The 17,500-nt window shown below is 40.3% G+C and overlaps 1 protein-coding gene across 27 annotated transcripts in view; it reads right to left on the reverse strand.

The window, feature by feature from the left end:
* EBF3 (EBF transcription factor 3) overlaps window positions 1–17,500 on the reverse strand; it is a gene marked incomplete at its 3' end in the record, with an annotated part of 178,522 nt that overhangs the window by 32,006 nt on the left and 129,016 nt on the right. For 15 of the 27 annotated variants that reach the window (XM_083439665.1, XM_083439659.1, XM_083439668.1 and 12 more), the window contains 2 exons: window positions 16,648–16,781; window positions 16,003–16,129 (listed from right to left, as the gene is read on the reverse strand). In XM_083439665.1, coding sequence (XP_083295791.1) covers window positions 16,003–16,129; window positions 16,648–16,781 — 261 coding nt within the window. The remainder of the gene's footprint in view (window positions 1–16,002; window positions 16,130–16,647; window positions 16,782–17,500) is intronic. The other 12 variants (XM_083439667.1, XM_083439658.1, XM_083439666.1 and 9 more) reach the window with 1 other exon arrangement.

Raw genomic sequence — 17,500 nt, forward strand, 5'->3', positions numbered from 1 at the left:
CCTCATTGTCCCCAGGCTTATGTGGGCAACATGCAAAAACGAAGTTCCTAGAGAAAGGAGAGCAGGCAAAGGAAATTGCCTGTCAGAGACCTCACTCTTCACTTTCTGTAGTTCCACAAGACAAATGGGCACTGTAAATCCTAGTCATGGTGCTACAGCCGGCAAGCACAGGGTGACACTGGTATTCTTCTCAAGCTGAAATTCTTGTTCTTTCTCCAGTACCCCAAAGAATTCAGGGATTTGCCTTTGGATGGAAAAAGGGATGGAAAAACAAACAAGCCTCCCAAAACATCCTAGTGAAATATCCTATCTCTACAAGTAACCCCAAAAGCACAGAGGAGATGATGGGGCACACCACATTCCTACTGACATTTCACACATGGCAAATTCATCAGAGCATGGATAGACAACATGGTGCCCTCCAGATGTAGATTACAATTCCTATCAGCCCAAGCCAGCATGGCCCAATGATTAGGGGTGAGGGAAGCTGCAACTTCACAACATCTGGAGAGAATCAGGTTGGTCACCCTAGCCTCAGAAAGATTCAGTCACAGGAAAAAAGGATGGCCACTTAGAAGAGACAAAATCCAACACAGAAACAGACTTCCCTTCAAGTACTTTCCAGAACTGACCAAAGCCATTCACACTCTGGAATTCACTCAAGAGATAACACTGCAACTTCAGAGCCACTCGATATCTTATTTCCCAAAGAGATCAATTCCGTTTTTTCCACAAGCCCAAAGTAAACATGGTGGCTTAGGCAGGTTTCTTTCAGCTAAGGTTGTTTTCCCTCTGTATGGCCTTGATGAGAGAGTCCTCCATGGATGCTATTCATCAGAATGATACAGCATTAGTTTCCATGTGGCTTCATAGCTTATGTCAGAAAGCCAGGCAAACATACTTCATTTATCTCTCCAAACGTGAGTTGAGGACATTCAAGTTTAGCTGGAGTGCAGCCAAATATACAGGAAAGGGAACTTCTATATCAACCTCTGGAAGGACAGAACCCTATTACAGGGAAGTAAGAAGTATCAGGCATGATACCAGTCCAGATTCCCACCCAAGCCAGATAGTGAGATGCTTTCAGCAGTTTGCAACAGATGGCAAATGTCCACAACAGATGCCTGGATGCTGGAGACAATGTCCATGGGGTACATCCTGGGGCTAGCCAATGAGCCCTGGTTTATCAGCTCTCCAAGAAAATATCAAGTGATAGATGTGAAGGAAAAAAAGAATCAAAATCTCAAAATGGTGCTGAAATATATGGGAAACTTTAATGAAGGATATAAAGAGCCCAGCATGTTTCAGCCAGCACTTTCTTTAGGGCAAACAAAATAAAACAAAAACACTTAGAATACTTCAAAAAGGAATCTTTCTCAAGAATGAATATGTCTGCGGGTGCATTGGGTGTCTGCAGGCTTAGAAAAAAACTCAGCAGTTGCTTGATCATCTGGGAGTGAGATCAACACTCTGGCATTATACCTTTTGAAGGAGACCAAGTTGAAGTCGAGGACCTTAGTACGGCCAGTTCACATCAGCTGGCAGACCAATCTCTTATATCTATCATGACTCCTGAGTATTATGGTATCTTGTCGAGACATAGTAGTTTGGTCTCCTCTTCTCACAAAGTCTCTTTTGATGCTTCTATTGCTTTGCTAGCAACAGATCTCAGATTTTCAAGTGTGAGGGCAGGAATTCTGTATTTTTTCACCTCCACATCCATAGGCTCTCCAAGGATCTTGGGACTTGCCCTGTGAAATGTGTTGGTTGACAGAAAATGACTTGCCCAAGTACACCAAGTGGGATTTAAGAGTGGGAACTTGGGTCTATAGCTTCTTCTTTTAAGTCTCTACTCATTACTTATCACAGGCTGTTAGCTTATTATCTGTATTAGTAACACTGACATCTTAATTTTCAGTATTGCCCACAGTCTTCATATCGTAGAAATCAACCACAATAGAATGTAATTTTGTGTCATTTCCTTGGGGGGAAACCCTTTGTCCTCATCTCCTTATTCTGAGTCAGTCCACTCTTCGGTATTGTCTACACTTACTGGAAGTGGCTTTCTAGGATTTCAGGCAGGGGTTTCTACCAGCCCTATCTGTAGATGCTGGGGACTGAACTAAGTGCCTTCTGCATGCTTTACCACCGACCCCATTGCATCTAGAAATCTTGAAAATCAAAAAGAGATTAATGTTCATGTGAAAGCTTTCCATGTGAAGGGAGATTTTTTATGTGGAGGTGCTTTCAAATAAAAAAAAGGTTCCTGCTTTAAAAATGTAATTTTTTTAAACACATGGAAAGTTATCCATCTAGATAGTAACTTATCAAGTCATATGTCAACTGAGATATCATTTTAGGTAACCTATAGTGGACAGTAAGGTCCTATTGTAGGGAAATCTCCATTGCCAGTCATAAGTTTGAGCTCCTTGTAATAAATAAACAGTATGTTGCTTTTTTCTTGTTCTGCTGTTGGCTTTGTGTCACCTGGTTATCCTAGTGATTATAAAAACAACAGAAGCAAGCAGGAAATCTAAACAACTTGATATCTAGTCCAAAGCCAATATTATTTCATATCTTTAAAATGAACTTATTAATTTACCTTTTCAAACAAAACAAATCACATCAAAAGTAAATAAAAGGCAAAATAAAACCAATCCAAGCACTCTCTGGTAGTATGTAATCCAACTGAGCAGAATACACAAACAGGACATCTGAAACAAAGTCTTTCTATTCACTATCATGCCCAAATGAATCAGCTCCTTTATCATCGTGGTATTAGGTATATCCAAAGCAAGGCTTGTGAGTTCAGTGGTCTGGAGGCATTACCCTCACGATTTAACGAATGTAATGAAAGCCCAACATTAATTGAGAGGGGCTAGCACCAGTGGTGAGAAAATTCTAACAGCAGCCACAACAAATCAAAGCTTTACAGGCCACCTGCTGCAAAGCATCAGGGAATATAAACAAGGATGCCAGCATCTTTGCAGGGTATGATGCGGGAAACCATAGCCAGTATCTCTTTATCTCTTGGAAGACCCACAGCTTTAAAGTTTGGGTCACCCTACACTCTCACCACATATGTATATAGGTTCTCACAGAATTACCCCCGTACCAACATTTACTGATAGGCTTTTTAAAATTTGCCTCAACTTGACAAAAGTACAATACCAGTTAAGCACTACCTTCAACATGGAACACATACAGTGCTTCCAATTTATCATATTCTATGTGCTTTTTTCAGATCAGTTGCCCAAATTTCTTTGAGCTCAATAGCCTTACTGCTTAAATTATCGTTTTATCGATCACATATATAATTCTTTTTAAGCTATCCTCTGGCCTATTACAAAGACATTCAACAAATTTTGGCTCTCAGGAACAGGCCAACGTTATTCATGATGCAGAGAAAAACTCATGAATGCCACCAAGTTTACACTCTTTAGCCAATCACAGTTCATGGATTAGTATATGTGGCAATTGCATTCCATTTCATGCACCTACTTGAAACAAAGGGGCACACCTAGAAATGTAATGTGTGAAGTAGCCCTGGACTGATCCAAGATGGTGTCCATAGTAGTGATATCAATATAGCTAAGTCCAAGGACTGCTTCAAACTATATGATAGCCAATGCACACACACAAACAAACCATAGCTGATTCTGACCCATGGCATGTTCACCTGCATAATACAGGCATTCATAAATGTATGTTTTCCCAACTTACATGGATACATGTAAAATATTTTCTGTGGACCTGTGAAAAATATGGTGTGTGAAGTGGCCCTAAACCTCTGCACCCAAAGTTACAATTTTAATATTACGTTTGAGAGGTTTGTGGCTGAGGTTGTCCAGATGGTTTGTGACGTGGTAATCTGGGAAGTCTAAACCTGGTACAGTCAACTCATCACTGATTATCAATATTGTACTGTAGAGTCAGAGACTGAAGTATGCAAAGCTCAGTCATGCTTTTCCATTTGGAACAATTTCATTTAGTTTTAAAAAGCTAACTTTAATGCTAATTATCCCAGCCTTATTTCCAACTTCTGTCTCTTAGCTGCTTGAACTCACAGCCTTCAGCTTTCCCTGAATGCCAGGGATCCCGGGTTGTCACAGTAATGAGGAAAGTTTTTCACCAACTCTGTCTGGCGTAAAGGCTGAAAACCCCTTTGAACAATTCGGACCTATTGTGCTTTCTTGCATTGTTTTGAGACTGCTCTTAATGCCTCTTCATGAGTTTTAACTTGTACGGAATTCAGCATCCCTCCTATCTGGGGTGAGATTTCAGAAGTGTATTACACTCCAGCATTTGCACTGGCTTCATATTGCCTTCCGAGAACAAGTCAAGGTCCAGGGTTAGGGTTTTAATTCATGCAGTATCTATTAGTTTAGGCTCAACATAGCTATAGCCAGTTTCCCTACATTACACTGTGATCTCCTGAGATAAACGGAGAGTCGGTTGTGAAACAATCCAGAGAACAAGAGATTCCTTGTTCTCATGCGAACAAGGGGCCTCACATGAAGAGGTTTTTACTGCTGATTTTCTTCAACTATGGGGACTCCATTTCCATGGAGGCCTGCTAAAGCCTGAGCCTGATGGCCAAACTAAAAGTGGCATTAGCCACATAGCTCTGTTTCTAAGTGCAGGGTGTTGTTGACAGATAGCATGAAGGCTATTTGAATCGGGCATGAATAAAATGAATGGGGCATTTTGGGGTGATGCAAATTGGAGGCACACATGGCCCAGTCTGGATCAGTTCTACCACAAGAGTTCTTAAGGTGCTGATCCAGAATCAGGACTTCTATGCTCGCTTTTTGTTAAAAACAACAACAAAAACCCAAACCCTTGCACTTAAGGACAGAACAATGAGACTAAAGTCATGTGCAGTTTGACGCAAGTCAGCTTTTTGAAGTGATTTTAATCCTTTTAAATCTGACCGGCTTTTACAGCAAAATAAACTAATGATCCTCATAAAAATTGCATTCATAGTAATTCAGCAAATATGTTCCCTCCCTCTCCATATTGTTGTTATATAACTAGCGCTGGGCAATACCTGGTTTTCAACATCATGATATATCAGCAGCTAAATATTGTGATATACTGATGTATCACAATGTCTCACCTTAGGGGGAGGAAGCAGCAGCTGAGATATATTGTCCAGCCCTACAGCTGAGCAGGCCTTCATACCGCTCCGACTCACACAAACCAGAAGGGTAGGGTGGGGCTTCCTCAAAGGTGCATGTGGGCCGGCGGATGGCGCCCAAGCCTGCCTCCGCCTCTGTCCAAGCAAGCAAGCAAGCAAGACGCTCCTTTCCTCCCAGACTGTCACCTACAAAGTGTTCCAGCACAATCCTATGCATGTTGACTCAGTGCTATTTTTCTAGAAAAAGAGGTGCCTGAACTTGCCATGCACACTTTCCTTGTTCTCTTATAAATGGTGCCCACCTGAGAGGTGCTGGAACTAAGTTCTGGAGAGTTCCAGCTGGGGGGGAAAAGCCCTGGAAGTAAGTCTCCACAAGTTCAACAGGGCTTACTAGTAAAAGTGTTTAGGATTGCATACTTAGTGCATGTACTCAACATACATATCATTTTGCCTTGATCATCTTGGGGGGTGGACGGAGTAGGTTACAATGGCAAGGTGTAGTTCCCAAACAGATGAAGGGTGTTAATGCAAATTTTCTAACAGAGCTGCAGTAGCTGGATCATGGATAAACAACACACATACACAACACTTATTTCTACTAATGGTTCCTCATGCAGTTAGGGATAAGAGTAAGGAAGTCTGCTCCCAATGCACTACCTCCTAGAAGAATTGGGCACATGTTTTCATTTTTCACTATATAATATTTTTCACCATATAATATTGCTGCATTTCCAGGCTTTCCATGAATGTTCCACCAAGTATATTAATAAAAAAGGGCAACAATTTACCCAGATGTCTCTAGCAAAGAAACAGTTTGAACTTCAGAACCAAAGGAGTGTTTGAACAGACCACACAATTCTGAATTCCTAGTGGGTGACAACACAAAGACTATTATCTAGGGATTGATGCATTGCTAATGATGCTACAACAGTTAGATAATTCTAAGATAGAACTAGTATCCAAATAGTAACTAAAACCATACATATTCTTTTTGTGGCATAAAACTACTAGCATTTGATATTTAGGTTAATACAAAGGAGCATAGCATTTTGAAAATACATTTCACTAATGTGGCAGAATATTTACCAACATTATTTATCATTTTACGAATATGATAGAAGTATTTTCCCAATAGGGTACAGAAACATGATTACTGTGTCAAAGTGAACAATACGTTCTGTTTTAAGTATTAAATACTCCAAGATGCTTCACTAATTGAGATATATTTTAATAATGCAAACCATAGTTGTGCTTGTCCCTCTTCATATTTGTTGTGTTTGGTGCTTACTCCTCTATTTGGCACTATAGTAAAAGAGAGAGATTTGCACCACCTTTTAAAGACTGAATTCCAGCTGACCCTTGAGTGGATGCAGCATGAAAGATTTATTCCTCTGCTGCCTGCAGCTGTAGTCCTTGAGATATTTTGAGCCCCATTCTGCCCTCAGTAGAAAGAGTACCGTGAAAATGGTACAAAGCGCCCTGATGTAACAAAGGCAACACATGTATGGAAGCAGGTTTCCACATGTACATCCTGTGCTGAACTGAGAATCATGGGAGCAAACAGGTGCTGAATGCACACTTCCCAATACTTTATTGTGACGTTTAGGACACTATTCTTATTTTTGGAACCATGCATGGGGCTCCAGCTGGATAATAACCAGTGCTGTTTGGAGGTGAGGACACCAAATTCAAATTCTCCTTCTTTCTAAATGTGTTTCAACAATGTGAATGGTAGATAAAAGGTAAAGGGTAAAGGGACCCCCGACCATTAGGTCCAGTCGTGGCTGACTCTGTGTTATAGAACACATTCCAGCCCAGCAAGAACACTCAAGAAGAGGGTAGAAAAGGCACAGTGTGAGGTGTGCCATGATCTGGGGAGACTCCCAAGGGCTACATAGTGAAGCCTTGAGGATTGCATTTCAGCTCCTGGCCTTGAGGTTCCCCACCCAGGGTCTAGGAAATGATCCAATGGATTATTTAGTTTGGTAGTCTAACCTGGGTAATGGGGTCAACACCACAACTCTAGAGCCTATTGCCAAGGGCGCTTCCCAGCCAAGGAATGCACACGGCAGAGAGTTAATTCTTTATTGTCAAAGGTAACTCTTATGCTGCTTCTACAGCTCTGGAGACCTACACACACCAGTCTTGCATCTAGGCAGCTATTCTCAAGTCTGTGCTCTATGGAGCAGTCACAGCAACTGGGGACCACTCCACCAGTTTTATGTCCCTGCTCCAAACAGGCAGCATGCATGTAGCCAGAGACTACACTGACATGGAAGTTGCTTCTGATCTTCCCACTTCAATTCTCTCCTTGTTTTGGGAGCCAGTGTGGAAGCACCCGGCCCTTCACTAGCCTGGCCTGCCTCTTTCCCCACCTCTGAAACTCCCCCTGCCTCTGATTCTCGCCTCATGGCTGGTACAGGTCCCCCCCCCCCAGGCCACTGCCTGCCTCTCTGGAGTTGGACTCTAGCCCTGCTTTCCTCAGTGCATTCTGCTAGTCCCTGACACCTATACAATTGGGGCTGCCTACACTATCGAGAAGTGGCAAAAATAAGACGGAAGGCAGTTTTTGCTCTCTAAGCTAGTCCATTAGGGCAGTTTACTTTCTTTCTCCCGTTTAATGGACATGGGGAAGTGGATGCTTCAAAGAGTGCTATAAGGCAGTCCACACAACACCATCTTAGCTGAAACGGGAGCATGGAGGCTGCTTTAAAACGCTTCTCAAAAGTGCTGCTTGAAGCACCTGATTTGAAGGGTGGGTGGTGGTGGTGATGGGGGGGCACTCTCCCTCGCTCCACCGTTGCTGCCACCCACTGACTTGCAGCAGAAGTGTAGCAGCTGCTTCAAACTGTTTTTGAGAAGATCCTCACTCATCATCTGTTGCACAGGGATTAAATCCTGCTGCCTTGACTATGAGATCCTGTTCACTGCTGGAAAGAGGGCGCATGGTCATTGCAGGACTAAACCATGTCCTCCTGCTGATATCACCAGTGACGTCAGTTGGTGGGCGTGGTTTGGATTAGTAGGAAATGCCCCTCTGGCATTTTCCCACAAAGCAAATACCAGCTTCAGAGGAGGCATTTTCTTTGGGAATGCAGTAAGTAGGAATGGGGTACATTTCCCCTCCGTCCCTGCTCTGGTCCTGTTGATTATCAGCCTCTCTTCCTCCATGGATGCAATTTGCATTTTAAAAGTCTGTATGCTGTATTTAACATCATGTCAAGTTTGTCCTTATTTCTAAATGTTTGGAACCACTGTGTGTAGCAGAGTTGACTTGCAGAACTGAGGCTTATGTGGAAGGAGCCTAAGGTGGGACTTGGGCTAAGCTTTGTGTAATACCAATTTTTGGAGGCACCTGGTACCACACAGTTATGAAGGTGTGAAAAAGTTTTCAATAGCTGAAAACTTGGTTATTGAAGGAAAAGACGAAATGCCTATTACAAAAATGCTTTTTTAAAAAAATTGTTTGATATAGTGTGTCTTTCATTTGTCCCGTGTAACGATGTTTTCATAGGCACAGTAGAGAGGAAAGAAGAAAAAGTATCAGTGAAAACAAAGTAAGAGCTTTATGCATGTGATCATATTTTTATCAATTACTGAGTAAAAGGAAATGACCCTTTTGTCCTTTGGGGGCAGGGGAGGGCGAGATGAATGAGTATTTCCTTGCCGTTCTATTTTGTCAGTTTTGGTACCACAGAGTCAATAACTTCACCTTCATGCAGAAACTCTGTGATTTATAAGTTCCTCCTTTACCCAGTGCTGCCACAACCTGGAGAAGTGGAGCCAGTTGTGATGCAGAGATCAGACTTTGGTCACAGCTACTTGGGAGGGGGGGTGGAGGAAATAAAGCACTCTCTGATGATAGACAAATGTGTCTTGTTAGCAACAGCCAAAAAGCGCTTGACTTGTACTAATAACAAAAAGGCCATGTTGGTCACCATGGGTCTAAAGACGAAGCACCCTGTCACTGCCTTGGTTGGGAAATTAGCAAATAATGTTCCTTTTCTTTGATAAATGGGTGACAGTTCTCTCTCACCAATCATTTTTTAACATTTTGATGCATGTCTATGATCCCGCTGGAGGAACAGAAAAGTTTACTGGCCCTCAATTTTCAGATGATGAATGGAACACTCTAAATGTGCGATTTCTGTATGAGGTATAGTTCATTTTAAGCAATTCTAGTAAATGGGTGTCACTGATTAGAACAAATAGTCTACTTGTGCAATAGCACAAATGGTATGTCTCATTCTTCTGGTCTCCTTTGAGACAGAAAAGAAAGGGGACAACAATGACCACGTTATACTTATTGGAACTGCAGCGGTTTAAAATGAGCTGTTTTATGCAATCTTAAGATATTGTCAGTGTGATAGGAAACCAAATAAAAAAAATTATCTCCATTATTGCCGGCCTAATTGAAATGCTTATGGTACTGAAAATGAAAAGACAATGCTAAACAGATTCTCAGTATCTAAAAAGAATCTTCCCATCTCAGCTTTTATAAAATATGTTTTTTGCTAGATAAGCTATTATCTAGCATAATATTTGTTTGTTTTAAAATTAAAACATAGTAAAATTAAAGTATCAGCTGTAACAGTTTTGTCTGGGGGGTGGGGTAGCACAAGTTAGCCAATCAGTTTTGAAGAACATTTTAGAAAGAACCATCCTGATAAAAAGATAAGAATATCTGTCCCACTTTTTAAGGACCTCCTAGCAACTGTATTGGTCCAGATTTATTGGCCTGATCAATAAATAACCAATACTATAAAAAGAGAAGGATGCCTTGTGGATAATGAAAGAATTAAAAAGCAAGCAGGAGACAATTAGGAGTGCTAGGAATGCCAAAACAGCAGTAAGTGTTCTTTTTAAGTGCTAGCCAACCAATGTTAACCATTCATTATCTGTGTTTTATTAATAATTTTTCATGATGACAAAGTTCTGTGGTTAAGAACTATAATTGAATATGTACAAGAAATTATCAGGTGGTTTGAATTTAACTAAGGCATTAGCATTTAGTTTAGCATAGTAAAAATAGTATGATTTGTGGGAGGCAATTAACAATCATTTGCTCTGTGGATACAAGTAATTTGTTTAAAGAGCACTGACCTATGAGACAGCTAGTTTGTGTTGGCTGTGATGGAAGGGAGCTATTGACTCTGAACACAGTGTAGCAGTCCCATTGACAAAGCCACACTGGAATTTACACGGAAGATCCTTAAATGCTCAAAGCTTGTGAGATCTTTTCATAGGGTGAAGTGGTTTAAAACAATGTGTACTAGCTAAAATGGATAAATATACAGATGGTTAACCCTGGAACACCCAGAACAAAAATACAGTTACAAATACAAGATATTCCTCTCCCTGCAATATTGAGCAAGCGTAGGAGTATCATGCATTTTTGTTTACACATAAGTAGTCTATCAAGAGGAGTGATTACTTGTTGTGTAATCATTTCATAAGTCTGAAGCTGAATGGGGTTTTTTGGTGCTGGAATAATTGTTATTCTGATAACTAGTGAATGTGTCAAAGGCCTGGAAATGGTTCAACATTCAGATTTTTCTGCTTTGGTGTTGGATATGTTTACCCTTGTTGTTGCAATTGGGTTTCGTGTACTGCAAGTGATACTTGAATCCCTGTACTCTTTTTTTGCGTGAACAAAAGTTAACCAAACTGAGGAGAAGGAAGAAATGGGCTGCAAAACACTTAGCTGAAAGAGATACGGCTTGGCATGGTTTTCTTTTGCCCACCAGGAAACTATTATGTAAAATGCACTCCAGCAAAATAGTGACATGCTTACACCCAAACTGGTGTACACATACTACTGTTTTCTTAAAGACAACATACATAATGATTCCTCTTAGTTTCAAATGTGTGCTTTAAAAAAAAAATACTAACTGCAACATAATTCCATTTAGAAGCATACAAATCACAATTTGCTGTAATCAAATAACATTGCAATGCTTATAATCTAATTAAAAAGTAATCTCAGATATTTAATTTAAGAACCTTCAATGACTGCTAGTAAGTAAAATGATGAATCTAACCTGCAGAAAGCTGCTTAATTTAAATATGCCAAGAATTTTATTTTCAGGTAAGAACAATTTTAATTGTCATTAAACAAGCAAGTGATACACTACTTGACAAATATTAAAACAAGTACTGCACTCAATTATTAATTTGCACTGTTCACTTTTAAATGCAGCAAATATTTCATTAATTTAATTTTAGGTGCCCACCAGTTTATATTGCATTTTACAGTCTAGAAGGCAATTTACTAACTGGCAATTACATACAGAATGATTGTTAATTCTGCTCCTAAGTGCTAGCTGCTTGAAAACTGTTATGTCTCTCTAATTTTTGACCTTCTTACAACAAGGGTGAGGTACACTGGGAATTCCAAGGACTAGTAGAGAAGAGCTGGACATGTCATTTGTGACTCATTCTTTTAATTCACCGTGCTAATCAACTGAACTGCCACAATCTCCCAAGGTAATTGTATCTTTACAATAGTTGAAAGCAGCAGGCAAAAAGGCATGGATAGATGGTAATAGACCTTCCTCTCAGCCTGCTGAGAAACAGAACAGCAATCTTACTATATGTGACTAATAGGGCCTGGTGCAGGGGGGCTGTGTTGTTGTTTTCCCTTGTGTTTAAAATCTGGTACTTTTATATTGGTGTACACACACACACACACGTCATTTAAATGTCTCAACTTCTGTACTTTTCAAAAGCAGTTTTCTCCACCACACTGCACCCTTGTTTCATTATTCTGCAGCCTTGTTGCCCTTTGTTCCACCTCATGCTGAGAAGGTTAAATGTTAGAGTGCCAAGCCAGACTGCAAGCATGGTGGGACACTGATGGAAAACAGATGCCCTGGGGATTCTGCCCCTCCCTCTTATGGGGCCACATAATTTTCATATTGTGAAATACAGTGAAGTTTGGCTCAGTTTTCAATGGTGAGTGTAATTTCCAATGATTATCTCATTGTCCCCATCAATTTGGGGGCAATACAAATCAGACTGAAGTTTCCAGGTCAGACAGGCTGTGACCTTACCCTTCCTCTTACTTTCTGTAGCCATATAGGCTTCCGTGCCCCTTAAAAAGCATTTGAAACGTGTAGTCTTGCAAGTCTTTATTTTTATGCTTCCAGTAAATTAATTGCAGCCACAGCAGTTTTAGTAACTTTGATTCACTTAAATGTCGTTCTTTAACATTTCCTATGACTTCTGGTGAAAGGGACAAAGAATAAATTGATCTTTATGAGAATGTGACTTTTAAACACTGTAAAACTATGAAAGTTTATGTGGAGAGAACCATTCAATAAATTCCATTTATCTATTGAGTTTTGAAGACTGAGGCCAGGTTCTCATTAGTGCCTGCACTGAAGTCGGTGGAACTATCCATTTACATTAGCTAATGTATCAGGATTATAAATAACTGCTTTTTTAAAAAAAGAAAAAGAGAGAGGACCCCACGACATAAACACTTACAGGTATCCTGACAGAGCTAAGCAGGACTACTTGCAAACAGACATTTTCAGAATAGACTCCCAGTATAAAACCAGCTAGGCTCTGGGAAGCTAATAATATAAGTAGCTCTTCAGATGTTTTAGTTATCAGACACTCAAAGAAATCCATAAACTACAGTGTTGCATCATAACCACCATGAAACATGTCTGCAAAAGTGTTTACCACACCTGCACATATCCTCTATTTTAATTGCCATTTCATCTATATAATATTCCTTAATATATCATAATAACTAGGCTATTCTTGGGGAACTTATGGCCCTCCAGATGTTATCAGCCCCACTTAGAACAGCTGGTCAAGTATGATGGGGTTTGTTGTTCAATAGCATCTGGAAGACCATAGCATTAAAAATATCTGTATGGTGCTTTTCCAGACAAACCCCATCCAAAGCAGCTTATAAGAACTACAAGTACAAGAAATCAGTATTAACTAAAACAATACAAAATCAATATTACTTATACAGAAAATGAAAACCACAAGAATAAAAACAGAGTCACAAAAGTAAAAATAGACTCCAACATGGTATTCCAGCCTCCATCTAGTGAACAGGACTACAACTGATTGGGGAAAGACCAGCTGAAACAAATGAGTGTTATTAAAGGACTTCCAAAGTAGCCACTCACCTCAGCTCTACTGAGACTCAACTGGTTCTGATATCCCTGCTGTAAACCTTGCCAAAGTTATCACCACTATAGCCACCACTAATTATTGTCTCACTAAGACAGCCAAGAAGAGAACTTTTAGGAAGTCAGGATGCACTGTGACCAGATAATAACAATTGCCAATGGCCTCAACCTATTCAGTTCCCTCAACCTCAGATTTTCTCTTAAAGGGGGCGCTCTCTTCTTGGTACTCTTTGCTCATGGCCACAATCTATCAGAAGATTTGGCATGCTTAAATGCCCTGACTTCAGGGGCTAAAACTTTCCTAATTCTGTGTTGGATTGTGGCCGATACTTGTAACGTACATGTCTGACCATAGAAAGATGGTTGGTGCTCATATACCTTTATTTTTATTTTACTTAACAAAAATTATATACCACTTGATTGTAAGAAAACTTCTAAGTGGTTTACATAAATAATAAAAAAGCAGTCCAAAAATATGTGCTCTGAGTTATGAACCACTTCTCTGTGCATAATATAGTCATGTTAAATAAACAAAGAGTCTAACTGGGTGTAGCATGAGGTGGTAGAACTACCTTTCGGATTCCCTCCCCCTTAGGGTTTACAACCTTTGAAATCTTACATCCAATTCAATGCACATTGACTGACATTGTAGAGTCTTCTCCACTGTGCCACCTCAGAATGTGCACCTAAGCTTTCCAACGAGAATTCATGGGCATACAAAACTGTACCATGGTAGTTAGTATACATTTCAGTTATGTCACAAACCTGTTACTTCGGAGCAACATGTTTTGAAAGTTCTATGTTATCAGGCTTTAGTATTTTCCACAGTCATGATAAACTAGCAAAGGAATGTCTGTTTAAGATGAATGTAGTTCATTTGTACATATTAATTGATTACATCTCTTCCAGATGACATTGTCAGTAAAGGAGTATGACCCTGATACACATTCATCTTTTCAGTCTAGTAAGCTTCCTACACTCATTTTTTTCATGTCAAAAGGATTATGTACAAATTAGTGACAAAAAATTCAAAAATATGCTCTCTGACATTGTTATACCTTACCATTACGTGCGTTTTAAATAAATAAATAAACTTGAAGCACATTAAATGCAACACGTGTCCTTATTTCCAAATTTTGCGTCATGAGATGTTGTTGTTGTTCAGTAGCAAAACGTATTTCCAAACATGGTATCTCAGAGCACCTCATTAATTTCATCAAAATGTAAGCATGAAATACCAGGCAGAATCACCATAGTCCCACTGGGATTTAGAATAGCTTGAGTAACATTTCAACGTACTCGCAAGGGTTAAAACCAGCACAATGTGTATGTACGCTGCCTTGTCTTTTAGTGGAGGGAGGTACATGTCCACCTTTGTACCCACAGAGGCTTTTAACAAATTATTTATTTACCATGAGGGCTACAAAATCTGGGCATAATCCGTTGTTAATGCCATAATGGGAGAGCAGGGAACCTCCAGCCCTCAAGCCTAAGCAGTCCTGGCATGGTTCCTCATTTGGTCCACAAGGCTATTTTGGTCAAGCCACACCCACCTAGCCTCCACATATGACATCAAATGTGGGGTATGTAAAAATGAGGCTTGACGAAAGAGGGTTTGCCATGTGCTCAGTGCTTTGCAGCACCCAACTATCAGCCGATTGCTGGGGTATACATAGTTGATCATCTCCTTGAACCAAAACAGGACGCCTACCATCATAGTGATGCCAACTCTGCCCACCTGTCAAATTTAACCTAAGGTCTGTAGGAGAGATAAGGATCCAGCCCACAGGCCGGATTCAGCAGCCTAGCACTGCCATAATGAAACAGATGGGATGACTATAAAACTCAATGAACTCCTCTTCCCTTCTTCTGGAGGCCTCTCAGGTGCGCATGCGCTGCAGAATACTAACTCTTACTAAGACCAAAAGGCCATGGGTATCTTATGTTCACTCATCAAACAGTCACTCTCCGCACTACCACTCAATGGGGTCATGGCTTGCAGGTTACTCAAGCCCACTTCCATGCACTGGGAGCCAGCTGTGGATATAGGAATCATCTGTCCCTATCAACATGGCTGAGCATATAGGAATGGTCTGTGCTCCTTATTTTAAAAAACAAAATCTGAGGATTTTGTTTAATATAGTGCTTAAGTAAATCCTTGCATGAGTGGAATGATTCCCTGCTTATGCAACAGGACTTTTCCTCCCTCACCTTCCCCCCTGACCCTCTAAATTTGTTTGGGAGTTCTTCTCAGTATTCCAGGATGGCACAGAGTGTACACATCTGGAGGAGAGAGGGGGAAGTCCCATTGCACCAGCAGAAGTCGTTCCACTCCACTCATGGAAGTATTTAGTTGCCCTGACATTCTTTGGTACATGTATGTTTGTAAAAGAGTATTCTGGCAGAACTTGAGTTCATGCCTAACTTTTCCAGCTAAACTGTCAATAACATCCCTTGTTTTATATTACAGCATAATTGTATTGGAAAACACAAAACAGTTTCTTGAAATAAATGTGAAATTATCCGAACATAGGATGCACCTTCAGAGTTAAAGGTGCCTTTTGAGATTGACCCATTGCTTCAAACCGGCTCACAGATTTACTAATGTGACTGTACCAACATGAAAATGAAAATCCAATGTTTTAATTCCCTGCATCAGTAAAGTATGCAAGACACAGATTAGAAGAAACAAAGAAGCTTTACACTTACCGGTATAGACAAACCGTCCAGGAGCACCTTTACAGAACTGTTTCGATTTGTAGGAAAGAGTTACTTCAACAACTCCGGGAATGTGGCGTGGCGGGGTTTGAACTCTGATGGCGTGGGGTGTTATCAGCTATGGAAAACCATACAGTAAACATAATTTCAGTCAAGATTGTAGTGATAGTACTCACACTTGTCAATTTGATGTAATTAGTCAAATGGGTCTAAATTGGGCCTTCTTATCAAAATGCTGCTGTCTTGCTGTCACAACGTAAGATCAGGGTACTAGTAGGTTTTTTTAAAAAATGGGGGAAAAAATCTGCAAACGATCCTTGGTTTTAGTTTGCAGGAAAGGCCACAGGGCATCATTCATATGAAAATTGTCTCCATATGTTTCCTTAAACCTGTTCCTGGTAATTTTTTTTAATTTGCCCATTTGAATCTGGAAGATTTCCATAGCAGGCCTTCCACTAGAGGGCCTTTAAGTACCTCATGCATATTTCCCTATGTTTAGTCCACTGCCACATGAAACACTCATAGTATAAAAAAAGAACTTCAAAACTAAATTTCATGATGCCTCATGCTACTAAGAAAGCATAAAGAAAAAAACCATGGGGGGGGGGGAGTTACAGTTCATAGACCATAGCTTACCTCACTCCAGACCAACATGGTTCCAAATACAACTTGCAAGCCATCAAAGAAGTTGTCGCCGATTATGATGACTGTGGCTCCACCAGTTGTCCAACCTTCACTAGGGCTGATGGCCTTTATACAGGGTGTGGCTGCTTGTAAAAAAACAACAGCAGAAAATCAGAAACTTGGTTCCTCTCCTTTTCTGACATGAGGTTTTTGTTGTCGTTTCGCCCGTGACAAACCATGCAAAGCACAGTAGGAAGAGCATACATGATCCCCTCCAGGAGGCAAACAAAGGGGCAGTCATATATCAGCATGTTGATGTTTTAAAGAAAATTATTAAATGTTTTATAAAGCAAAGGCCAAGCAGCAGAATGCTAGTGAGCAAGAAAAAAAAATGGCTTGATACCGCAAATTATGTGTCAGGGCAAATCTGGCTATTACGAATGATTAAGCATCACATGCATGTGGCATGTCGATTTATCTGCTTTGCTGTACAGATCTAAGCAGAGTCAATCAAAAGGTTGTTGGGGGAGATGGAAGAGCAAATGCTCTGAATTTCGATTCCTCATAAGCAGCTAATTGGGTTGGGTTTTTTCATCTGCGAACTTTGCCTTTTGGTTCAAAACTTCATTTTCCTCTGTCACTCCATAATTACTACTTTTCACTTTTCATCAGGAAAAAATCAAAAGCACTATATTAATACTTTTGTCAAAGGTACACATTTTACATCTAATATTGTTTGTCGACATGAATCCCTGAGCCATTTACTTGACCTCTCTTTGTCTCTAGAGTCCTCACATTTGCATGAGTTATTACAATGGTGCGGCTGGGATAGGAGGTAGGCAGGAGTTAGCACCAGGCTCACCAG

The sequence above is a fragment of the Podarcis tiliguerta genome, assembly GCF_965153285.1.
Source record: "Podarcis tiliguerta genome assembly, chromosome: 5".
In the NCBI taxonomy this organism is placed as follows: domain Eukaryota; kingdom Metazoa; phylum Chordata; class Lepidosauria; order Squamata; family Lacertidae; genus Podarcis; species Podarcis tiliguerta.